The sequence below is a fragment of the Salvelinus sp. IW2-2015 genome, linkage group LG31, assembly GCF_002910315.2.
Source record: "Salvelinus sp. IW2-2015 linkage group LG31, ASM291031v2, whole genome shotgun sequence".
Taxonomy (NCBI): Eukaryota; Metazoa; Chordata; class Actinopteri; order Salmoniformes; family Salmonidae; genus Salvelinus; species Salvelinus sp. IW2-2015.
In genome coordinates, this window is record NC_036870.1 from 10,436,954 (window position 1) to 10,463,892 (window position 26,939).

Below are 26,939 nucleotides of genomic sequence, written 5' to 3' on the forward strand. Positions count from 1 at the left end.
TAATAACAATAATCACAGTGGTTGTAGAGGGTGCAACAGGTCAGCACCTCAGGAGTAAATGTCAGTTKATAGCCAAGCATTCAGAGTTTCATCCCAAAGGTGTTCGARGGGGTTGAGGTCAGGGCTCTGTGCAAGCCAGTCAWGTTCTTCCACACCGATCTCGACAAACKATTTCTATATGGACCTCGCTTTGTGCACAAGGGCATTGTCATGCTGAAACAGGAACTGTTGCCACAAAGTTGGAAGCACAGAATGTTGTCTAGAATGTTAATGTATGCTGAAGTTTCCCTTCACTGTAACTAAGGGGCCTAGCCTGAACCATGAAAAACAGTCCCAGACCATTATTCCTCCACCAAACTTTACAGTTGGCACTATGCATTCGGGCAGGTACCAGATTTGCCTGTTGGACTGCCAGATGGTGAAGTGTGATTCATCACTCTAGAGAACGCATTTCCACTGCTCCACTGCTCCAGAGTCCAATGAGCTTTACACCACTCCAGTTGACGCTTGGCATTGCACATGGTGACCTTAGGCTTGTGTGTGGCTGCTCTGCCATGGAAACCCATTTCATGAAGCTCCCAACGAACATTTATTGTGCTGATGTTGCTTCCAGAGGCAGTTTGGAACTCAGTAGTGAGTGTTGCAACCAAGGACAGACGATTTTTAAGCACTATGCGCTTCAGTKCTCGGCGGTCCCATTCTGTGAGCCTGTGTGGCCAACCACTTCGTGGCTGAGCTGTTGTTGCTGCTAGACGTTTGCACTTCACAGTTGACTGGGGCASCTTTAGCAGGGCAGAAATTTGCCGAACTGACTTGTTGGAAAGGTGCCACATTGAAAGTCACTGAGCTCTTCAGTGAGGCCATTCMACTGACAATGTTTGTCTAAGGAGATTGCATGGCTGTGTGCTCGATTTTATACACCTATCAACAACGAGTGTGGCTGAAATAGCTGAATCCACTAATTTGAATGGGTGTCCACATACATGTGTATATATAGTATACTGTATATTATACAGAACAAGATAAGTATCATAATATATCTCAATTCAATTGAATTTAATAAATGCTTTACTGGCATGAATGGGTGGTTGCCACTGTTGCCAAAGCAATGTATATGAAGTATTACATAAATTACCAATATGCTTGTTATCTCTATGACTTACTCTTTCTCCCTTCTCTCCTTTGTTTCCAGCGGAACCCTGCAACAGAACAAGAGGAAGAATGACAATGGACAGAAAACAATGAAGTACATTTACTGTACACATTTTTTGAGTTGTCCATTTTCRTTGCCATCTTTTTCCTTTCAAGAACTTGCATCAAGAAGTAGACATTTTCCCCAGAGAAGTAAAACCAATTTGGAAAGGTTAACAGAATTACAAGAAAGACTGAAAGACAATCTGGATGACAGGTATGAAAAACTCTTCTTAGGAAAAAGCACTGCACAATGAACAGACGCCACCTTCAGTAAGCTAGAAGCTACCTTAAGCAAGCTASCGTCATTATTTGAACCCTGTCATAACCATTTATCTGCAAAGGTCATATAATGACAAATAATAACGATGCAGTACCAGTAATTACATCGTAATTACATAGTAGGCAAGAGTATGTAATTACTGCTAACCTTGTATGGCTCTCAGCCAGAGAATGTTAGCATTTTGACATCTGGGGCACACCAATTAAAAAGGTGTCATCCTACAAATACCTTGATCTTTGGTTGGACGATAAGCTGTCCTACAAAGTTCACGTAGATAATAATTGTGAGGAAGTTTAAACTCAAATTGGGTTCTTATTCTTGTAACAAGGCTTGCTTCCCATTTGAGGCCAGAAAGAAGCTTGTTCAAGCCACTTTTCTTTCTGTAATTGATTATGGTGACATATTGTATATGCATGCAGCCTGTTCTGTGTTAAAGAGACTGGACTCTGTTTATCATGCATCTTTGCGTTATGTTACAAATGCCAAGTCACTCACCCACCAGTGCACCTTATATCAAATGGAGGGCTAGACCTCGCTTTACATACGCAGACAGCTACATTTGTATTTGTTCATCTACAAAGCCCTTCTGGGTAGCCTGCTCTACTTCACCATCACCACCAGCAGTTCCCAGACGCGGTCTACTAGATGGTTGCTACTAAAAGTCCKCAGGGCCATTGCCGAGTTAAGCAAGACTGCCATTCCGATTGTGCACCTGAGGCATGGAAGTCTGCAAAATATGCTTCACCTAGATATACTAGTGCCCCTTAGTGGGTTTAAAACTCTGGCCCAAAACTCTGTTGAGGAGTGTAAATGTTTCCTCCAGGCCGGATGAGCACCTAATGACGTGTTGTTGTGCTGTTTGTATTGGTATGTTAAAATGTTGTATTGACTGCTGCTGCTTTCTTGGRCAGGTCTCCCCTTGCAAAATAGACAACGTGTCACAATGGGTTTTTTCCTGGTTAAATAAAGGTGAAAAAAATACAAATAAAAAATATAAATACGTTAGTGCCTTGCAAGCCACCAATGTAGCTTAAAATGCATATTGCATATTGTCATGACATTGTAAGGCAATTTGTTAAAGGTTTACTTAAACCGCCGTTAACCGCCGTTAACCTCCGATTTTCTAAAGAAAAGACAGGCCATTCAGTGACACAAAAGTCAGTTTTTCTGGCAACAATGAAATAGACAACGACAACATACAGTTAACAGCCGAAATAAAGGAAACACCAACATAAACCGTTGGGCCACCACGAGCCGGCAGAATATACAGGATGCATAGATTGTACAAGCATAGATTCTACATGTGTCTGGAATAGTGGTGCGGGTKAGCTGTTTGTTCACCCACACCCGCCCGCAATTGCTAATAWCCCATCCGCAACCACCCATTGGGGCGGCAGGTAGCCTAGTAGTTAGAGCGTTGGGCCCGAGCTGACACGYTAAAAATCTGTCGTTCTGCACCTGAAAAAGGCAGTTAACCCACTGTTCCTAGGCCGTTATTGTAAATAAGAATTTGTTCTTAACTGACTTGCCTAGTTAAATAAAGGTTCAAAATAAAAAATATGTGACCCACTCAACCCTAACCAAATATAGAATCTGCGCTACAGTCAATGATGACATAATGATTTTTTTTTTTTACAGTGGGTGCATTTTTTGTTGTTGTTGTTGCCTGATTTAGATACAGTTGAAGTCGGAAGTTTACATACTACACCTTAGCCAAATACATTTAAACTCAATTCATGACATTTTAATCATAGGAAAAATTCCCTGTCTTAGGTCAGTTAGGATCACCACTTTATTTTAAGAATGTGAAATTTCAAATAATAGTAGAGAGAATTATTATTTCAGCTTTTATTTCTTTCATCACATTCCAGTGGGTCAGAAGTTTACATACTCTCAATTAGTATTTGGTAGCATTGGCCTTGAAATTGTTTAACTTGGTCAAACGTTTCGGTAGCCTTCCACAAGCTTCCCGCAATACGTTGGGTGAATTTTGGCCCATTCCTCCTGACAGAGCTGGTGGAATTGATTAGGTTTGTAGCCTCCTTTCTCGCACACGCTTTTTCAGTTCTGCCCACAAATTTTTCGATGGATTGAGGTCATGGCTTTGATAGCCACTCCAAACCTTAACTTTGTTGTCCTTAAGCCATTTTGCCACAATTTTGGAAGTTATGCTTGGGGTCATTGTCCATTTGGAAGACCATTTGCGACAAAGCTTTAATTCCTGACTGATGTCTTGAGATGTTGCTTTCAATATATCCACATCATTTCCTGCTTCATGATGCCATCTTATTTTGTGAATGCACCAGTCCCTCCTGCAGCAAAGCACCCACACAACATGATGCTGCCACCCCGTCTTCACGGTTGGGATGGTGTTCTTCGGCTTGCAAGCCTCCCCCTTTTTCCTCCAAACATAACGATGGTTATTATGGCCAAACAGTTCTATTTTTGTTTCATCATACAGAGAGAATTTCTCCAAAAGTTACGATCTTTGTCCCCATGTGCAGTGCAAACTGTAGTCTGGCTTTTTATTATGCGATTTTGGAGCAGTGCGCTTCTTCCTTGCTGAGGCGCCTTTCAGGTTATGTCGATATAGGACTGTTTTACTGTGGATATAGATAATTTTGTACCTGTTTCCTCCAGCATCTTCACAAGTTCCTTTGCTGTTGTTCTGGGATTGATTTGCACTTTTCGCACCAAAGTACATTCATTCTCTAGGAGATAGAACGCGTCTCCTTCCTGAGCGGTATGACGGCTGCGTGGTCCATGGTGTTTTTATACTTGCGTACTATTGTTTGTACAGAGAACTGGTACCTTCAGGCGTTTGGAAATTGCTCCAAGGATGAACCAGACTTGTGGAGGTCTACAATTTTTTTCTGAGGTCTTGGCTGATTTGATTTTCCCATGATGTTCAAGCAAAGAGGCACTGAGTTTGAAGGTATGCCTTTAAATACATCCACAGGTACACCCCAATTGACTCAAATGATGTCAATTAGCCATCAGAAGCTTTTAAAGCCATGACATAATTTTGTGGAATTTACCAAGCTGTTTAAAGGCACAGTCAACTTAGTGTATGTAAACTTCTGACCCACTGGAAATTGTAGAGTGAAAATACTGTCTGTAAACAATTGTTGGAAAAATGACTTGTGTCATGCACAAAGTAGATGTCCTAACCGACTTGCCAAAACTATAGTTCGTTAACAAGACATTTGTGGAGTGGTTGACAAATGAGTTTTAATGACTCCAACCTAAGTGTATGTAAACTTCTGACTTCAACTGTATGATTCTGCTTAAAATTGCCAACATMTTAGTAGCCTATTTGTTAATCAACTTGTCTATAATTAGATACATGTAGCTTCTCTTTTGTCTTTATATGTTTCCCTAGAAGACTAAATAAACCCATGCTCAACCGAATAATGTATCAGATTGATAGAATGAATGCTTCAATCTAGTTGACATCGGTAAAGTTCGCTCTGTCATCTTTCARGGAGCAAAGACCGGGGAGAAAATACAATAACGCAAAATAAAAATCGGGAAAGATTTTCTGTGCAAAATATGTTTTTTTTTTGTGCCGACTATTTGACACATGTACAGTTAAACCCTAAAGCTTAGGCTTGTGCACTAATACCAGATAGTCTAAATGAATGAAAGAAAAAAACTCAATGTAGCCTGTATAAATTGCACAAGAATTCTACATTTATGGATTTTTTAAGGTATTGTTTCTCTTTGTTCAACCTGCCCTTCAGCCACACAATATTTAATGACCCTAAACATGTCCGCCCCGTTGATGTAATCGCGGGGACTGCGGGTTATGAGTCAACATGTGCATTACTAGTCTGGAACTCTTTTGGAGATCACGTCAAGACATCCACTATTTGTATCCCCTACATTTAAAACAATCTCCTGAAGACTCCTTGGCTTCCGGCATCTCTGTCTATCACACCTCTGTCCACCAGATAGACAACAGGCGTGTCGATCCCAAAAAGCAAGCAGGCAGACATAATCCTGTTTGCATTTCAGCATCACACACAGACAGCTTTAGAATGAAGTTGGTGGACTTTGAGTGTCTATTAGTTTAGCAAAGTCCTTTTTCAAGCCTGGCGAACATAAAATACAGTGCATCTTTGACATAGCTTCCCCTTACAATGTTAGATTTTCTTGATGTAGAACGAGATGTATATATAGTTCCTTAAATTATTTATCTGCCTCCGAATATCCCCTTTGAACTGTTATCCTCTCTCCCAGGTCTTTATACATACATAGAAATACGACATATTCCTGACCATGTGACCTGCCCTAGAATAATGCCTGGCGCTTGTTATAGTTTGTAACTTTTATTGGTCAAGTCAGGCAGTCAGGAACAACTCTAAGTCCTAATTATGATATATATACTGTACTGTAGGACTATGTACAATATATTCATATATGACTTTGCTGTCTCCCAAAACCTAACCCCCGAATACTACACACAACGGGCAAAACCGTTTGAAATGACATCATGCTGACGTATCTGGTTGTAATGATGTAATTTCATCATTTCTGCTCGCTGGGTATTTCCTTAGCTAGAGGTTCAGCTCCTTAAGTAGTAACATGCATGGACATAGAGAGATGACTCACAGGAGGTCCTTGGTCTCCCAGTGACCCTGGAGGTCCACTTGACCCTGGTGAGCCYGGAGCTCCTGGAGTGCCCTGTGGGTGAAGGAGGAGAAAAACACAAACAAACAAATTGCCACCTCACTGATTAAGCAATCACTCAAAGTTCCAATTTGTAACTTTKGTTTTCCAAGTGGTAACTTGAGGTACTACAAAAACATTTGTCKAAGAAACAAAACAATAAACTGTTACATTCGCCAAGAAGCACAKACAAGTAACCTACAGGGACAGTACTGTTGACCAGAAAGTATTGTAAGTTGCAGATCACATTTTACAATTCAAAGTTACAGAATGAATGTATTTTATAATTCAATTCAATCAAGTTCATTCATCAGTCCCTGATACTCCATCCACACACAATCTGATTTACCATAGTCCCTGTAGGTCCTGTTCGCCCCTGGGGTCCATCTTTACCAGGCAGTCCCTGTGGAAAGGGGTTACATGTACAAATACATACCTATGAGACTGTGCTGTTACGCCAGGTCCTATACCATGACTTTATATACACATAAATCTATTCCTTTGGATTAAACTGACAAACAACACCTTACCCTTGTTCCTGTTTGTCCTTCTCGACCTGGTGACCCAGGAGATCCAGGAATGCCCTGCAACCGTAGAGAGAGAGAGAGCATGTGAAAACAGAAAGGCCTGTTAAGGGTGTCAGCATGAATACATTTGTATTGACGGGCTCAGTTGGTTGGACCATTATCCTAACTCATTACAGATAATTAATGTTGTGAGGCCTGAGCTGTTTGTAATACACAGTCTCTTGCATGACCTTCACAGCCGTCAAAGCCAAATTCCCTCACTCAGACACAACGGGTACTGAATGCCAATGGCATGGCTCAAAGCCTATTACAAACAAAAACACACATCTCCCAACCTCTACAGTTATTTACAGGATCCAACTTAATTGGCTGAGCTCAGAGATTGATTATAATGAAAGTTCATGGCATCTTAGACATGAATCATTACAACAGAGGGGAAATAGCTATTGTTGTTCTGTAAAAYTGTCTTGTTACGGTCCAGGCAGGCGCTGCCCATAACCACAGATCTAGGATCAGATTGCCCWATCCGCTAATGCTCAGATTTACCATCAATGGGATGGGAAGACAGCTGACCCGTTATCAGTGGTTAAGACCAACTTCTACCTTCTCCTTTTGCTACCTATGCAAATCCGACATAACATAAACCAAAGGGGAGCAGTAGCCCTTCACACAAAACTCTCTCACCAGAACTCAGAATGACTTGTTCCTATTAACAGCTACCWTACAGAGATAGAAATTAAATATGACATTCAAAGATCTCCCTTTGGTGCAATGGTGTCATTTGAATGTCATTTGAAGACTGAGTGCCATTTTGTGATGAGGGAAAGTGTGTCTGAAAGGGCAGGAAGTGAATGGTGGTCTTTACCTGTATTCCTGGAGCGCCAGCTGCACCCTTCTCACCTCTCTCTCCTGGACCACCCTGAAGTGTGAAAAAACAACAATAGATATCAACAGCAAATAGCAAGCTTATTTGGAGGCTATTTCATAAGTTGGGGTCGTCACTGCGTTCTAATTACAAATGCCATTTGTTTCACAAGCTCTTACAGTAGCTGTACCTTAATAACCCTTAATAACCCTTACTAACTGTCACCATAATCCTGAATTAACAACAAACAGATCATGTCATCGATATAGAAACTGCGTATGTTATACCAGAGAGAAAAATGTACCATGTGTTGGAGCAAAAGTTATTTATTACATTCTAATGCTTTTGTGGGTGAAAAATGGTTTTGTTACAGTCACTGGTAATCCTCCACAGCTGACCAGTAACCTCTTCGTACACCCTACAAAGGAGTGATTTGTTARTCGTTCATTATCTGTACAAGCCATCCAGGTTGAATTATTTGCCTGTCTGTTTAGGCTCTAAAGATCTGATCAWTCCCCTATCTTAGACACATCGGCTGTGAGAACCGGTTAGAACCTGCTTTTGTTTGTTTGAACGTTTAAAGGGAGTAGAGCTAATGACCCTTAGCTCTTTTGTAAACTTCCCTCTTGTTCGGGGTTAAGCAGCTCTTTGTGTAGGTGGAGTATATAAAGACTGAGTGACTTGTAAATAATCAAGATCCTCTCCGGGTMCATCCTGAGAGGGTGATCTTCCTTGCAATTACTTGAATAAACTTCTTATTGCTGATAAAGGAGTTCTCCTGATTCCTTGACGAGTTTTTCTCAACACATAGGTTGGCTTAAACATTGCCTTAGTAAAGTTAAGTCTATTAGATTACGATACATCCTTCCTCCTTTATGGCTTATGTTCAACATCAGTCCTTGAGAGAGAAAGAATCGACCTCTGAGTATTACAACAGCTTTTACAAGGTGGACTTTATAGCAGGCCTAGGTGAATCTGGTACTGTTGCTGTGTTATGTATGTCGGGAAACTAGACTCCTCTAATATGTGCAGTATTAGATGGTGTGTGTGAGCGTGTGTATGCGCATMTGTGTGTGTGTCTTACCGGGGGGCCCATGATGGTGCGGCCGCTGGGGCCCTGGGGGCCAGGAGGCCCCTGCAGCCCAGGAGTACCAGCGTCCCCAACTGGACCTATCGGCCCCTGTCATAGAGACAGAAGAACACATTGATAAAATAGATTTGAATATAGTTAACAAAGAGATAAAGTGATCTATTTTACTACAGATCTAGATAAATCCCGTATTTCCTACAGCCATTACCTCTATGTAGTATGAAAGTACAATTTTAAACAACAACAATATACCAATTTGTGAATGTTGAACTGCTAGCTAGTAATATAGTACTATAAACATGTTTTAATGACATATAAGACTATAACACCGGAACTGCAATCTAAGGCTTTCAAAAGTTGACGACATGAATATCAATAGTGTGCTGTGCGAGGTTTCATGGAGGGCGAGCAATATGTTCATAAATCTTTTATTCCATACAACTGTCTTCATCCTTTATACATTATCTGACCCAGCTCTTGGRGGCTGAGGGGGCTTTAGGCTAACTCTGTGATTTAACTGCAAATCAGAGAGCCGTGAGGCCACTCTCTGTCAGTCTTGTCGTGAGCCAACCAGTCGCAGGCCATTGACTTTCATGGGGGCACGCTGCGTCTCCGATGAATATAAAATTCATGAGAGTAGGAAGACAGCATGGGCGCACTGCGAGGACGCCTGCATTACAAAGACCTTCCCATGCTGTAATAACACACCATTCAACCACCAGTGCAATTTTCTGGGACTTTCAAGACCCATGCAATCCCGAGTCGAATAGCATGTGAGAGAATGAGATATGAATAAAAGATTAGAACWTTGCAGGGGGCATTTTCAGAGAGTGGGTTTTCAGCCAAGCATCGTATAAGGGATCTTTTATGGAAGAGAGGTATCCATCAATGTTGGTATGTGTCTGGTATCCATCAATGTGGGTATGTGTCTGTCCACCCACTCAGTGCTTGTGGAATTCTAACATATCGTGGTTTTAGTTTTACAAGCTGCATTGACTTTCATTGTGTTTTTATTTACATGAGTGTGTGTGTGTGTGTGTGTGTGTGTACTGTACCACAGCTCCTGGTTCTCCACGGTCCCCTCTCCCTCCTCTGATCCCAGGACCTCCCTGTTGATAACACACAAACACATACCCTCTGTCACACACCATCAACATACTGTACGTATCACAGACATTAAAGACCCACTCTTTCAACACATCCTAAGCACACTATCACACGCCGGGTGTATGTACTATAGCTATGTATATATCCCTCTCCATCCCCAAATGTCACACCGTGTTCTGTTCATCAGACACTGAATGCAATGAATGAGTTCCTAGCTCAACAACAGCTTTAAGTAACAAATGATGGCGATGAAGGAGAGACGGAGGGTCCTCACAGGGGGTCCAGTGGGGCCGGGGGGGCCTTTGCTGTCCTGTGTGCAGGTGCAGGCACGGGGCATGGCGGGACAGTCCTCCTCCTTCCTCTGAGAGATGAGAGAAACACCACAATAACATGACTATGCTACTGTGCGACCAAATGACAATACATGGAACACAAGAGGACAATGAGCTAATGATTACGATAATGTCCAAAGCATAATGATGGAAAAAAGAGGATAACGACCACAAGACACAAAATGACATGATCCTACAACATGCAACTACACATTACAACAAAGGTTAGGGTCATTCCATGTCAGTCAGTAGATGAGATCAGTAGTGAGGCTTGAACTCACCAGACCAGGAAGCTCACAGCACTTGTCTCGGCTGGCCCAGGACGTGCTGCAGACGATGTCAAACGACTGCAGTTGAAACTGAGGACAAAAAGAACAACAAACACAGACATCTTTTTTTATAGTGAACAAAAATATAAACACAACGTAAAGTGTTGTAAAGCTTTGTGCACAAATTTGTTTACATCCCTGTTAGTGAGCATTTCTCRTGTGCCAAGAAAATCCATCCGCCTGACAGGTGTGGCATATCAAGAAGCTGATTAAATGATCATGATCATTACACAGGTGCACCTTGTGCTGGTGACAATAAAAGGCCACTTGTCACACAACACAATGCCACAGATGTCTTATGTGTTGAGGGAGCGTGCAATTGGCATGCTGACTGCAGGAATGTCCACCAGAGCTGTTGCCAGATAATTTAATGTTAATTTCTCTACCATAAGCCACCTCCAACATCATTTTTGAGAACACAATTCCATTTTATCAATGGCAATTTGAATGCACAGAGATACTGTGYCGAGATCCTGAGGCCCATTGTCGTGCCATTCATCTGCCGCCATCACCTCATGTTTCATCATGATAATACATGGCCCCATGTCACAAGGATCTGTACACAATTCCTGGAAGCTTAAATTGTCCCAGTTCTTCCATGGCCTGCATACTTACCAGACATGTCACCCATTGAGCARGTTTGGGATGCTCTGGATATATGTGTATGACAGCGCTTTCCAGTTCCCGGCAATCTCCAGCAACTTCGCACAGCCATTGAAGATGAGTGGGACAACATTCCACAGGCCACAATCAACAGCCTGACCAACTCTATGCAAAGACATGTATAGCACTGCATGAGGCAAATGGTGGTCACACCAGATACTGACTGGTTTTCTGATCCACACCCCTACCTTTTTTTAAGGTATCTGTGAACAACAGATGCATATCTGTATTCCCAGTCATGTGAAATCCATAGACTAGGGCCTGATGAATTTATTTAAATGGACTGATTTCCTTATATGAACTGTAACTCAGTAAAATCTTAGAAATTGTTGCATGTTGCYTTTAGATTATATACAGGTTGTGCTACTTTACTACTAGTCTCTTGATAGAACCAGCAGCAAGCTGCAGATCTCCTAAATAAGACCTGAGCGAAAGTATGATAACTCTTCAAGTATTACACATAGCTAACGGATCCATTGCACAACTCTTATTGAGGAGGAAGAATCAATAATTGGTCTCTCCAAACAGATTGCTCTGTTTTCTCCTCCTCTGCAGAAAGGGGTCCATTTGAAAAAAAAGAGTTTTTGTCAAAGGAAGAAAATGATCAAGCCTATCAGAGAGTACATCTCACTGCTTTTCCTGTATGAGGATATCTGGGCTATTTATGGAACTGGGCGATTGGATATGAAAGTTCAGTTGGTAGTGTGTCTCTGTTGTTTCTATGACTTGTTTATATTTAGTGGCAAATGGACCTTGAAGTGCTGATGTGATTATACATCACTCAAACCCTCTGTCTTAATGCTGTTATAGGAATTCATAACCTAGGCCGTAGATAGTTTATCCACCAGTGTTTTGATTACTGTATGACACTAAACATCTTACTGTACTGTAAGACACGTTAGAATTCAGCCCGACTATACATGTAAAATAAGGTGAATCAAGAGGTTAAAAATGCATAGAAATCCAATTACGGAATGTTGACATGGATATTGAATGGGGATGTCCTTAGAACTACAGTATATTCTAGTAATTCTATGTCAAAACAGCTGTGTCTGACTATAGGGCTTACCGGTGCAGAGTTGTCCTTCTTCCCCCGGGAGCGCACCATTCGTCCCAGCACCTCCAGGCCATCTGTGGTGATGTTGCCCGCCGCGTTGATGGCCTTCTCCCCCACCAGCTTACAGTCGATGACAGCCTTGGCGTTGGTCTTGCTAATAGCCAGGTGCAGCTACAGGGAAGTTTAAGAACCAGATCTGGGTTAAAATCCTATTTGAAATCTTTCAAATACGTTGAGCGTTTGCCAAAGCCTGCCTGGAGTGCCAGTTTGGCAGGGTTTACACTTTTGTGGCTATTCTATTGGTTCCATTGCGCCAGGCAAGGTCAATCCTAAACACAGCTAAATGATCCTAAATTATTTAAAATAGTATTTGAACCCAGGTCTGTTTGGAACACAGACACAGTGGGATTGAAACGTCTTATGTGTGAGTCTCAATAAATCACTGGGGAGCATTACAGAGTTGCGGGCGAACATACTTTTTTCCCAATAGTCCAGAACGCAGACAGCGGTTCAAAGAGACACAGGCTGTAAAATAAGGTCTMCTCTGAGAATTGCACCAGTCACCCGAAACGAAAGAGTCGGTTTTGAAGTCGGGTGATTTAAGACGTTTTTGTGACAAATAAAATATTAGCTTTTTTTTTTATACCCTTGACACATCAAGCTTCTACTGTATGCTTCGTGGAAATGGGATGTCTCATGGGGAAATACTGTATAWMYGGGAATTTCAAGACATTAGCAAAATCACATTTGSCGATTAGGCCTGGCTCGCAGTCGACATTCCAATTCATCCCAAAGGTGTTCGATGGGGTTGAGGTCAGGGCTCTGCGCAGCAATATTCCCTAAAAGAAATTCCGCACTGAGCAAATTTCAGGTCGGCTGAGCACAAACTTGAACGTTGTGAAAATTCTGTGCAACTTCCAGCGTGCATTTACTGTGAACACTGTGTACCCTCCTGTGTACCCTACCCTACTGTGTACCCTCTTTAAGTTACAGTTGTAACAGTGGCCAAGTAGGCTACTGTGGCTATTTGATCATAATATAGGCCTACCAGAGTGGCCTACTATCAAAAACAATGGAGAAAATGCCTCCCATAACATTTTAACATGGAAATAACTGTTTAATCATTCAGCCTACCGTAGCAGCCAATGTGTGGGACTCAATGTAGGCCTACATTCCATGAGACTGAATAAAGAAAACATGCAGAGCTTGACATTAACCTGTTTATCCACCTGTCCTTCAGACAAGGAGGTGACTGAACATTTTGTTGTGTTGTTTGATGCAAGAAACCACTTTACAAAATAAAATCCATTATTATTCCCATACCATTATTACAGAGAATCAGACAAATTATGCTACCCTCTGCCTACTTAGCTTATTCAAGCCTGTCTCAAAATACAACACTGCCCCTTTAAGACAAAAAAAAGCTCTTTACCTAGCTTTTCAAAATGTCTAGAAATGTACACCTTTTGTGCTCTTGTAGAAAGCAATCCCTCCCCTATTGCTGACTACAAAGGATCTGAAACTGGGCTATTAACTCACTAACTAGTAAAGGATATGAACAAAATGTGCACATGCGGCTACATGCAGCTCTCGCTTTGATCTCAAAACAAGCGCATCTACTCACGGATCCATATATGGCAATGGTCTACCGCAGGTCTGATTGGCTATGCCGCACTGGTCTGTGTAGAGTATGGTCTGGGTCATGCACAATAGAATCCTAGTCCGATGCCTACAACAACATCTCTTGTATAGTTTGTTTTGTTTTCGGTGTGTTGCATTGCAAGTGGCTAATATTGCATTGATTCGATCACAATTGCCACAGTAAAGGGAAACGTTGATAGTGTTAACTAACAGGGAAAAGTCTAGAAAGTTGAGTGAAGTTACATTTTGTGCTTCTCTCCGTGGGKTGATATRTCCTCTGRGRTCTGCARGGCCGTCTGCGGCAGTCTCGGGGGYTACTGCACGCCTGKGCGCAGTTTAGAGGGAATATTGCTGTGGAGTCAAGTTCTTACACACCAATCTCGAAAAACCATTTCTGTATGGACCTCGCTTTGTGCATAAGGGGATTGTCATGCTGAAAAAGGAAAGGGCCTTCCTCAAACTGTTGCCACAAAGTTGTAAGCACAGAATTGTCTAGAATGTCATTGTATGCTGTASCGTTAACATTTCCCTTCACTGGAYCTAAGGGGCCTAGACCGAACCATGAAAAACAGCCCCAGACCATCATTATTCCTCCTCCACCAAACTCTCCAGTTGGCACTATGCATTCGGGCCGGTAGCATTCTCCTGGCATCCGCCAAACCCAGATTRGTCCGTCGGACTCCCAGATAGTGYAGTGTGATTCATCACTCCAGAGAACGCGTTTCCACTGCTCCAGAGTCTAATGGCCGCGAGCTTTACACCACTCCAAGCCGATGCTTGGCATTGCACATGGTGATCATCACAATAACAGCACTTACAGTTGACCGGGCAACTCTAGTAGGGCAGAAATTTGAAGAACTGACTTGTTGGAAAGGTGGCATCCTACGACGGTACCACGTTGAAAATCACTGAGCTCTTCAGTACGGGCCATTTGATTGCCAATGTTTGTCTATGGAGATTGCATGGCTGTGTGCTCAATTTGATACACCTGTCAGCAACAGATGGGGATGAAATAGCCGAATCCACTCATTTGAAGGGGTGTCCACTTACCTTTGGCCATGTAGTGTATCTATTCTACCTGAATATCAAATGTAAATGTGTGTCTTTATGAAACAGCACTTTCAGCTTTGTTGAAATTGGTGCATTACTARGCTAAAGCTCTGATAATGATGGAACTGTAGCATTTCCTTTGCATTTACACCTTTGTTCCTACAAAAACAGATTCCTGATGAATCATTRGAATTAGGCAACTTGAGTCAGCAAAGTATCTGGTCATCAATCAGGTCTTCTTGAGAGGTCATCTAAAATGTTACCACATTATCACCAAAGTGCTGACAAGATGACACATGATAATACTTATGGATTGGCAGGGCAAAGAATTGCAGTAATCACTGGTGATAATTTGCTGAGAAAAAAGGCAACAGTGAATACAGGCCATAGTCACTTTCAGTCATATCAACTTCCTCCTCCCTACATAGTTTAGGTTGTTAAGCTTGTTTGGAAGAGGCTATGATTCAAATACGAATATATTATTCTGGCAATATTGGGGTGCCAGCTTCATTCCACATGGTTTGCATTTAAAAAAAAAAATGAATTTCAGCAGATAGCAGGTGAAATATGAAGGGGATTCCTTGTGAATATCATAATGGCACCGTATTACCCACAGTATATATTACTGTTACAGCCACACACTGTGTACTGGTCCCGTGTGGCTCAGTTGGTAGAGCACGGCACTTGCAACACCAAGAGTTGTGGGTTCTAGTCCCACTTGGGCCACCCATACGTAAAATGTATGCACGCATGGCTTGTAAGTCGCATTGAATAAAAGCGCCTGCTATAATGACATATAGTACTATTATTGTGAGGCAAAAAAGTTGAAACAATTTGAACAGTCAAAACAAAAGTGATTTACAAACTGCTCCAAAAAAGGTAGGTGTTTGTTTCAGGTGCTACATCTCACTCAAGGATGATAATGTTAGTTATCTGTAGACAGAGGATGATTATGACATTGGCAAGTGGGTGACCTGAATACACTATCAAATAACTGTGCCAGTGAAGAGATAAAGCACATCCTCATTCATTTTAGCAGCAGGCCATGGATGTGGGCAAAGGTATTGTAAGCTCCACTGACAGCCAGACAAGAGTGACTTAACGTCACTCAACAAGCTGGCTTATAGCCAGGAAGCAGGACATTCTCTGAGGTGTTAGGGTGATGTTGTAGCAGCGTTTGCACTGAGGAAGTGAGACAACAAGGAGTGCTTTTGAACTCTGACCTTGTGGAAACTGCCGTAGAAGAGCTTCTTGATCTCAGGTCCCTCGAAGGTRACAGTCTGAAACTGTCCTTTGTAGTCGTGGTTGAAGAAGGTGAGGGTCTTGCCACCGTCTAGAGTTGGAAAGAGAACCGTTTGACAGTATACAGTACAACTCGAATTTAGTAAGGAATGTTCTCGTTTCAAATAGAGGAGGCACGGATGGTTTAGTAGACATTGTGCAATCTGAGCAATGGGATACCTTTTGAAAATGTAGCCTACATTGACAAAATGTTTCTGCTGCTCACAACTGATAAATGAGCAGAGACACCTGGGGAAATGTCCCTGGCTTTGTCTATCTTGTGACAGCAACCAAGTCCCAGCCCCGCCCCCCGGCATTCTACTCACTGTCCAGGATGACGCCCACCAGGGGCTCYTTGTCCTTGTTGAGGATCTCCCACAATGCAAAGGGCTCTTTGGGGGTTTCAGGCAGTAGGCGGAACAGTATGGTGATGGTGTAATCGGAAGGCAAGCCCTCAGGGTGGATAAACCTGGGGTGGAAAGTTCACAGAACAATAGGCTCTCGTCTGAACATACTGCAGGTTTMGTTGTACTGTAGCACCTTCACCGAGTTCAACTGTTGTTAAACACATTTTCAAATGCTGTTTCAACTTGCCAATTAAATTCTTTCAATAGCGTCTTTCAATTCGAAAGAGAGGTTAGGAGCAGGAAGCTATTGTTTCTCCATACTGTATTTGGACCACATTTGCTGCATTATAATTTGAGAATGGAACACAAAATGACTATGCRTTGTGTGATGTGGTGTGGGGATTGTTGGAGATAAAGGAGAGGAAATACACCAGGCAAGGCCAGCTGTCTGTCATTATCACCACCTCTTCATTGTAATAACTGCATTTCTAGGCCACATGACAGGAAAAGAGGATTAAATTCGGGGGAGTAGGGTTAGTTGTATGCTATAAGGTGATGTTTATGTTATCATTGGGTAAGTGRTGCCAATACTTAAATACATTGTCATAAAGTTATAATATATATGAAGTGTCATGTACTTGTGTTAAGCAACCTGTATCATTGTAGTCCCTGACATTTTGTCACTTTGGACAAGAGCATCTACAAAATTGTACATGATTGATGGAAGATAATGCGCTGTAATGCCTTTTAGTTAAGATGCTAGTGTCCATACTTGGTGGGCTGGGCGAGGAGGGAGTTGTTGTGCAGGCGGAAGCAGGGGAAGCTGTTGAAGGTGCCAGGCTCCATGGACACTCCTGATACATGTCCATACATACCCTCCACCAGGCCAAACATCTCCATCATCCTGAAACCTGCAGCCACAACATAAACAACCGTGAGTCGGTGTAAAAGCAGATATATCCATACACAGTTGTCTACTGATAAGTAAAAAYAATCTGTTTTATCATGACTTCTCAATACTGGGCTTCTACTTCTTATCATTGAAGCTGTTCTGACTTACTGGTACACACTTCGAAACAGGCCATTTTACGCAGTGTTAATGGTACGGGTTGACACTTCAGAGTCCAGTGTTTGAAATGATCTGTGTCAACTGTACTGTACCTGTCCAGTTTACAATGATGTTGTGCATAACAGTTATACTGGGGTCGGAACTAGTCAACGGGTCAGAGAGTAGAGGTCTTGACTGTGCTCTATATGCTAGGAGGCATGAAGAGGTTCTATAAGTAAGTATGCTCCAGTCTCTAACCTGGCAAGGTACTGCCACTCATCGCCACCGAAGGACAAGCTGAAAGACAAAASAGTTATGTCACTCCATGGATAAAAATAGACACAATAATATGRCCCTCCCCTGTTTCCAAATAACATGGATGTAGGACTCACTGGCAGTGGCAGCCTCACAAACAAAGGTGACCAGCTTTTCCTCAATTTTCTTGAAGGCGTCTAAATCGTCCACAAAGAAAACGTGTCTCTCGCTGGGCTTGCTGGCGATGCTCACCAGCTCCCCGTAGTCCGCATCCGCAAAACCAATGGCAAAGACAATGTACCCTGTGAAGAAGGCAAGCATACAATATTGCCAATTGTGTGTAATGTGCATACAAATCTAGAACATTTTGGTGGATTAACATAAACAGATACTTTTTTGTACAACCTTCTATTCAATTMAATTCTCGCATCATGTGCATTACCTTCCATCTGCATCTCTTTGGAGACCTTGTTGACATCGTCCTGAGAGCGCCCGTCAGTCAACACCACCACTACTTTGGGGATGCCCCTCCGGATCCCTCCCCCCACCGTGAAGATGGTGTCTTTCACATGCCGGATGGCTAGCCCTAGAGTAAGAGAATTAGAAGGAGGGATGAAGGGGGGAATGGAGGGAGAGAGAGAGAGAGAGGGAGGAGGGGAAGATGAAGAGAGGTGTTACACTCAAAGTGAGATTGACAGCAGGAGTTACTGCCAGGTTACTTGGTAGAGGATCATGGTTTTGGGTTACCACTATCACTGCAAATGATTCAGCAAAAAATATACAATGTAGTTATTATTCCCACCCCACCTGCAACTATACACATCACACACAAATACAGCAGAATCAAAGGAGAACACAATGCAACAATTATCATTACCAAGCGGACTTCTTTGTTGCACCCGTTTGAAAAAAAGAAAACATTGCTGGATGACTTGGAGAATGCATTATCGCTCCCCTTGGGGTTCCTGGGTTTGGTACTTAGAAACACTGATTAGTGAGTGTCTCACTGTTCTCCGGAAGCCAACTCTGGCCTGTCTGATTACAATGACTGATTCTTTTTTGGCAGGTTACAAAAGGAAAGTCAATAAGGGGTATTTCTGTTCATCTGGCGGCTACAGCTGTCTCAATGGGATTCAGCTATCCTGTTAATTAACTGTTATGGGAGTCCCTTTAGAAATTCAAAGAAAAAGAAATGGGGACTTAATGTATGCTTCAGAGCAATTATATGAAAACTCTACATTGGTAGGGAGTGAATAAGGTTTGACAAAGGTTTGGCTTTAATAAAGTCCACTTGCCTGTCTTGGTGTTCCCTCCCTTGTAGGAGATGCGGTTAATGGCCTCTAGTAGCCTCTCCTTGTTGTCGTAGGAGTTGAGTTTGAACTCGGTTCTAGCATCGTCACTAAACTGGACAATGGCCACCTGGCAGGAGAAAGATACTATGAGTTTAATGAAAAATGGGGTATCGTTCATAAAAGCACAGGTGACACATAGTCAAACATAAATGTACCTTCATACATTTTAAGACCATTAATTACTATTTATTTGAGTATATCACTACAGTACTGTAAGTGCTAGCCGGCTACAGGACCTCARCCATTGGTTGATCTAGGTGTCAATATTTACCTGAGTGCCATCTGGTCCAATGGTGTCGAGGGCTCCTGTGGTGCTGTACAGGAAGCGGATGATTTTCAGGAAGCTTTCATCCCCGATGCTCCAGGAGCCATCCACTAGGAACGCCAGGTCTGCCTTGGCTGCCTTGCAAACTGGCATGAGAGAAGGAATGAGAGAAAGGAGCGAGAGAGGAGAGAGTGATAGAAGTAGAGAAAAGTAGGTGGAGGGAGGAGGAAGAGGGATAGATGGATGAGGAGATATGAGGAAAGGGGGAGAGGGATGAGGAGTGAGAAAATGAGAGGAGAAGAGGGGAGAGAGTGGAAGAGTGAGAGAAAATAATATACAAACAGAAAAAGAGACAGAGGGAGACAGAACAGGACATTTACATTTACAAGGCAATTAGAACATGCTCTTATCAAGAGCAATTTAAATTCAGTGCCCACAATAAGAGTTCCTACAATAGACAGCATATATAATACAAACTGACGAAGAAAGAGAACAATATACACACACACACACACACACACACACACACACACACACACACACCACACACACACACACACACACAACACACACACACACAACACAACACACACCACACAACACACACACACACACACACACACACACACACACTCTAGCCTCAAAAGGCAGCAGTGGAAGAATCACAATGGAGAATGGAGAGAGCTTTCTCATTCTCCACAGGTTACGAGAGAGAAGCTGCGATGATTGGCAATTATCTCAACAACTTCCCTCTCTCATATCAGCGCCAGCCAGGGACAGATTGACCAGTAGAATACCTCATTTCCTGTTGTTTACTGTTCTGCTCTGTCATTTTCAAAGGAACCAAAAAATAGTATCCAAGTTGCTAGTACGTGGGAAGCAAAGTGAACTAAAAGTAGCATTTGTTGATGTTTCCTAGGCATACAATGACAATAATAAAACAATAAGAATTACAGGCTTGGAAGTTCCAACAGAGGGGACTGAGTTTTCAGTTAACTTTTACAAGACTCATCCCGGGAAAGCTGTGTAGGAAAAAAGAAAACTGCTAAGATTATCGTTCTCTAAAACAGCAAATAAAGTTAAACTTATACACATTTTCTACAAGTATAATAATAATATGTTGCATGTGTTTGTTGGAGAATTGTAAATATTCTGAGATATTCTGACTTGAAACTCAAGACACAAGGTCACACAAGTTCCAGTTTATGGTATTATCTCAGACTAAAAAGCTCATATGGGATCYTTTTTGAAAGTCTGAATAGATTTGTGATTATTCTAAAAGCACATTAAACAGCTTTACTATCATTTCAGATGTCTGTAGTCARGACGGTGCAATAGACACTGTGTTATATGCACTTGTATCAGATTCACATATTTGTGTCAGGAATCATTTGAGGTTTGAATGTCAGTCAGGGACCGGTTTAAAATTGACCAAGCAACCTGACAGAGTGATTTCCATGGTAACTGCCTGTTCTGAGGGCTCTTTAGTTTACTTTAACCTTTCACCAAACAAAATTACAGTGCCTTCAGAAAGTATTCACGCCCCTTGAGTTTTTCCACATTTTCTTGTCTTAAAGCYTGAATTTAAAATGGATTAAATTTAGATTGTTTTGTCACTGGCCTCCACACAATACCCCATAATGGCAAAGTGTAATTGTTTGTTGTTGACATTTTTACAAATTAATTACACAGCTGAAAGGTCTTGAGTCAATAAGTATTCAACCTCTTTGTTACGGCAAGCCTAAATAAGTTCAGGAGTAAACATCTGCTTAACAAGTCACTTTWTAAGTTCCATGGACTCACTCTGTGTGCAATATTAGTGTTTAACATGATTTTTGAATGACTACCTCATCTCTGTACCCCACACATACAATTATCTGTAAGATCCCTCAGTCGAGCAGTGKATTTCAAACACAGATTCAACCACAAAGACCAGGGAGGTTTTCCAATGCCTCGCAAAGAAGTGCATCTATTGGTAGATGGGTAAAAAAAAAAGAAGCAGACATGAAATATCCATTTGAGCATGTTGAAGTTATGAATTACACTTCGGATAGTGTATCAATACACCCAGTCAAAGATACAGGCGTCCTTCCTAACTCAGCTGCTGGAGAGCAAGGAAATAGCTCAGAGATTTCACCATGAAGCCAATGCTGACTTTAAAACAGTTACYGAGTTTAATGGCTGTGATAGGAGAAAACTGAGGATGAATCAACAACATTATAGTTACTCCACAATGCTAACCTAATTGAGAGAAAAGAAGGAAGCCTGTACAGAATAAACATATTCCAAAACATGCATTCTGTTTGCAACAAGGCGTTAAAGTAATAATGCAAAAAATTGGGAAAAGCAGATTTTGCAAATCTGGCAAAGCCAACTTTTTATCCTGAATACAAAGTGTTAGGTTTGTGGCAAATCCAATACAACACATTACRGAGAACCACTCTCCATATTTTCAAGCATAGTGGTGGCTGCATCACGTTATGGGTATGCTTGTAATCATTAAGGAGTTTTCAGGATAAAAAAGTAACGGAATGGCGCTAAGCACAGGCAAAATCCGAGAGGTTCAGTCTGCTTTCCACCAGACACTGGGAGATGAATTCACCTTTCAGCTGGACATTAACCTAAAACAAAAACAAAAGGCCATATCTACACTGGAGCTTCTTACCAAAAAGACAGTGAARGTTCCTGAGTGGCCGAGTTACAGTTTTGACTTAAATCTCCTTTAAAATCTATGACAAGACCTGAAAATGATTGTCTAGCAATGATCTACAACCTATTTTTTCAACACCTTTTTCTCCCCTATTGGTAGTTACAGTCTTATCCCATCGCTGCAACTCRCGTATGGACTTGGGAGAGGCGAAGGTCGAGAGCCATGCGTCCTCTGAAACACAGCCCTGCTTCTTGACACACTGTTCGCTTTACCCGGAAGCCAGCTGCACCAATGTGTCGGAGGAAACGCCGTACACCTGGAGACCGTGTCAGTGTGCATATGCCCTTCCCGCCACAGGAGTAGCTAGAGCACGATGGGACAAGGACATTCCGGCCAGCCAATGGCCAACATTGGGCAAATGTTGCACAATCAGGTGTGGAAAGCTCTTAGAGACTCACCCAGAAAGACTCACAGCTGTAATCGCTGCCAAAGGTGATTATTACATGTATTGACTCAGGGGGTTGAATACTTATGTGATCAAGGTATATTAGTGTTTGTTTTTTCAATGTTAGAAATTTTCTTCCACTTTGACATTACAGAGTATTTTGTGTAGATCCATTTGAATCCCACTTCGTAACACAACAAAATGTGAAAAAAAGTCAAGGGGTGTGAATACTTTCTGAAGGCCCTGTATGTTAAGGTTKATGCCACTCTAAGTGAGTTGAACAAAAATACATAGATAATCTACCATAGGGGATATCTCTACAGTATCTATACGCCGATGGGTGGAGACTTGTGAGCATTTGAGTGCAAAATTGCTGCGCTACATCACCCAGGTAGATGTTCACAATGGACAGTATTAGTTCCCTTTACCCCATAAAGGAACATGAAGGGCTTTGAGGCCAAGCCAAAAGCACTATAGCTTACTAAACGCAATACAGACCTAAAGTTTTTCTCTCCAGCAGCCCAACCAAGCATCAATGTTTACTAGGGAAAACACTGATGACATCAGTACTAGGAAGGGAGTGGACCACACTCGGACCAACAGGTATGTGTTTACAACAGGCCTTTTGTCTTACCTTCCTTGGTTGAGGGTATGGTGGGAGGAGGGGTGGTAGTGGGCGGTCTGGTGGGTGCCGGGGTGGGAACAGGGACTGCATGAAAGCAATGACATAAGACACACACAAATCATTATAACATCCTCATTAGTTGTCTATGTCACCTCACCTAACAACATGCTTGGTGAGGCTTTCATTTACAGTAAAATAAAATGGCTACAGACAGAAGATACCACATTGGTAATAGCATCAAACATAACATATATAATCAGTCAGATGATAGAAGAATCAGAAGGAATTCAGAGAATAAATCAGAGATGGTAGCTTATGCTTAGCAGCATGCCGAGGTGATGATTAAGTGACCTATATACAGTAATTTGCTAGCTTGATCACTACCAACAGCGGCAGTCAAATTGAAATGAATTMAACKATTTTTTTCTAGCTCTGGAACCCTGCTGGAACCCGCATATACTTTACCGCCGTAGTTATTCAGCTACATGAAACTGGGAATTACTTTTGATGGCAGCCTGCAAGGCCGCCTGGGGAAACGCAGGGTAATTTAAAAAAGGCCTTTAGCTCTAATCTGCATCAAAACAAAGCTATAAATCAGTGTCTAAACTTAGAGTAAAGCAACTCAATGCAAACAAATGCCTGGTGGGTTAGAGAGAGTGCCTTGATTACTGTTGTGGTTGCCCACAGACCGAATCATGATTCATTCCTGGGAGAGGCATTCAAGTGCCTCCCAGGAGGCTAATAATGTCTTGAAAATATTGTATATGTTGTGACTGTCTGTAAGGCATGTTGATGTACTGTATGTTTGGTGTGGATAATGTTGTAGCGATGTTGCTACAGTCTAGAGGGAATACTTTTTTTGTTTATGTTTTAACTAAAAACMTTGGGGCGCCAAAATAAATCACTTCGGGGCTGGCTTTGGCCTGCGAGCTGCCGGTTGCCCGACAGGTGATGTTGGAACTTATGTCGTTACAACATTGTCACAATGTTGTAAGAATCCTTTCTGAGAATAGTAGCAAGTCGGTTGTAGGGCTGTTGTAGAGTGTATACTAAGCAGCAGTTGATGGGGACACCTACAGGTTCTCTCTGTGGTGGTGACTGCAGGTCCCTCTGTGTCCTGAAGTTGGGCGTACACACTGATTTTGTACTGCGTGTTAGCTGTCAGGTCATTGAAGCAGTGCCGGGTGGCTCCTCCTCCCAGCCTTGCCTCCTGTTTATGTCCATCTAAAATGAAGACAGAATAACCCTCACAATATGCACTGTGTATATAGTGTACAAAACAGGAAACTGTTGAGCATGAAAAACCCAGCAGCATTGCAGTTCTTCACACAAACCATGTATTAAGACCTGTGCCTCTTACACAAACTGTTCGGGGTTATTCAAATATCTGGCAACCCGAGCAGTGGCCTTTCCATGAGTAGAATCTCATTATGAGGTCTCCTGTGGAAGTGGCGGGTTCATTTCTCACCCCAGAATTTTAATTTCGGAACCTTCCCCTTAAGGCCTCAACTTAAGCCAATTTCACTCATACACCGAGGTGGTATTTTCTTTGGGTAATTATATATTTATCTAGCCATCATAAATCCTAATTTGGGCTTAATACCGGCTGATAGATCTAATATTTCAGGAGCTCCCAACGGTAATGCTGCGAAATTGCAATGTGCYAAACGCTACACGATAATAATGATGTTTGGGMCTCAGTGTTAAACTTGATGAATTGCTCGCATTATTTTCCTATTTGGCAGATGATACTCATATTGGGATCAACACAGCATCGATAAGACATTGACATTTTAAATGTTCCATTGCTGAAATATTCCATGCCCTCTGTTGCATAAATCCCACTATATGCTAACTGTATGTTAGAATAAATTGTAAATTGAATGTCATGAATTGTCTAGAATTAGATTAATGCCAGGTTCTCTCATTAATTTAGGACGTATTTTGTTTTATCATATGGACTGGCATACTAAACTCAGCAAAAAAAGAAACGTCCTCTCACTGTCAACTGGTTTCTTTTTCAGCAAACTTAACTTTATATTTGTATAAACATAACAAGATTCCACAACTGAGACATAAACTGAACAAGTTCCACAGACATGTGACTAACAGAAATGGAATGATGTGTCCCTGAACAAAGGGGGGGGTCAAAATCAAAAGTAACAGTCAGTATCTGGTGTGGCCACCAGCTGCATTAAGTACTGCAGTGCATCTCCTCCTCATGGACTGCACCAGATTTGCCAGTTTTTGCTGTGAGATGTTACCCCACTCTTCCACCAAGGCACCTGCAAGTTCCAGGACATTTCCGGGGGGAATGACCCTAGCCCTCACCCTCCGATCCAACAGGTCCCAGACGTGCTCAATGGGATTGAGATCCGGGCTCTTCGCTGGCCATGGCAGAACACTGACATTCCTGTCTTGCAGGAAATCACCCACGGAACAAGCAGTATGTCTGGTGGCATTGTCATGCTGGATGGTCATGTCAGGATGAGCCTGCAGGAAGGGTACCACATGAGGGAGGAGGATGTCATCCTTGTAACGCACATCGTTAAGATTGCCTGCAATGACAACAAGCTCAGTCCGATGATGCTGTGACACACCGCCCCAGACCATTTTTATTTATTTTAATTTTACCGTTATTTTACCAGGTAAGTTGACTGAGAACACGTTCTCATTTGCAGCAACGACCTGGGGAATAGTTACAGGGGAGAGGAGGGGGATGAATGAGCCAATTGTAAACTGGGGATTATTAGGTGACCGTGATGGTTGAGGGCCAGATTGGGAATTTAGCCAGGACACCGGGGTTAACACCCCTACTCTTACGATAAGTGCCATGGGATCTTTAATGACCTCAGAGAGTCAGGACACCCGTTTAACGTCCCATCCGAAAGACGGCACCCTACACAGGGCAGGGTCCCCAACCACTGCCCTGGGCATTGGGATCTTTGTTTAGACCAGAGGAAAGAGTGCCTCCTACTGGCCCTCCAACACCACTTCCAGCAGCACCTGGTCTCCCATCCAGGGACTGACCAGGACCAACCCTGCTTAGCTTCAGAAGCAAGCCAGCAGTGGTATGCAGGGTGGTATGCTGCTGGCGACGGTCCATGACGGACCCTCCAGCTCCAAATTGATCCCGCTCCAGAGTACAGGCCTCGGTGTAACGCTCATATTTTCGACGATAAACGCGAATCCGACCATCACCCCTGGTGAGACAAAACCGCGACTCATCAGTGAAGACCACTTTTTMCCAGTCCTGTCTGGTCCAGCGAAGGTGGGTTTGTGCCCATAGGCGACGTTGTTGCCGGTGATGTCTGGTGAGGACCTGCCTTACAACAGGCCTACAAGCCCTCAGTCCAGCCTCTCTCAGCCTATTGCAGACAGTCTGAGTGTCACGTTCGTCGTAATGAGTAGACCAAGGCGCAGCGTGAATAGAGTTCCACATATTTTTAATAAACTGAAACTCACCAAAACAAAACAATAAAGCATAAATGAAACATGAAGCTACTGGTGTGCACTCAGGCAACTCAATGTAGACAAGATCCCACGAATACCAATGGGGAAATGGCTACCTAAATATGATCCCCAATCAGAGACAACGATAAACAGCTGCCTCTGATTGGGAACCATATCAGGCCACCATAGAAATACAAAAAACACCTAGATGACCACCCAAGTCACTATCACGCCCCAGCCCCCCCCCCCAAAGGTGCAGACTCCGACCGCAAAACCTGACTCAATAGGGGAGGGTCCTGGTGGGCATCTATGTTGGATGACGCAGGGCGTCGGGGGCGGCTCCGGTGCGGAACGAAGTACCCACTCCGCTCGTAGTTACATAGTTAGTCTTTCGCTCATGCGGTCTGGTGCG

General features: G+C 42.6%; 1 protein-coding gene across 5 annotated transcripts in view; it reads right to left on the minus strand.

Moving 5' to 3' along the window:
- The window catches only part of col14a1b (collagen, type XIV, alpha 1b), an 84,405-nt gene that overhangs the window by 8,292 nt on the left and 49,174 nt on the right, over positions 1-26,939 (minus strand). For all 5 annotated transcript variants that reach the window (XM_023975965.2, XM_023975964.2, XM_023975966.2 and 2 more), the window contains 20 exons: positions 24,152-24,298; positions 23,084-23,158; positions 19,361-19,500; positions 19,033-19,156; positions 18,180-18,323; positions 17,875-18,039; positions 17,741-17,779; positions 17,207-17,345; positions 16,414-16,556; positions 16,030-16,139; positions 12,128-12,286; positions 10,348-10,425; positions 10,009-10,095; positions 9,683-9,736; positions 8,622-8,717; positions 7,538-7,591; positions 6,676-6,729; positions 6,495-6,548; positions 6,089-6,160; positions 1,164-1,199 (listed from right to left, as the gene is read on the minus strand). In XM_023975965.2, coding sequence (XP_023831733.1) covers positions 1,164-1,199; positions 6,089-6,160; positions 6,495-6,548; positions 6,676-6,729; positions 7,538-7,591; positions 8,622-8,717; positions 9,683-9,736; positions 10,009-10,095; positions 10,348-10,425; positions 12,128-12,286; positions 16,030-16,139; positions 16,414-16,556; positions 17,207-17,345; positions 17,741-17,779; positions 17,875-18,039; positions 18,180-18,323; positions 19,033-19,156; positions 19,361-19,500; positions 23,084-23,158; positions 24,152-24,298 — 1,970 coding nt within the window. The remainder of the gene's footprint in view (positions 1-1,163; positions 1,200-6,088; positions 6,161-6,494; positions 6,549-6,675; positions 6,730-7,537; positions 7,592-8,621; positions 8,718-9,682; positions 9,737-10,008; positions 10,096-10,347; positions 10,426-12,127; positions 12,287-16,029; positions 16,140-16,413; positions 16,557-17,206; positions 17,346-17,740; positions 17,780-17,874; positions 18,040-18,179; positions 18,324-19,032; positions 19,157-19,360; positions 19,501-23,083; positions 23,159-24,151; positions 24,299-26,939) is intronic.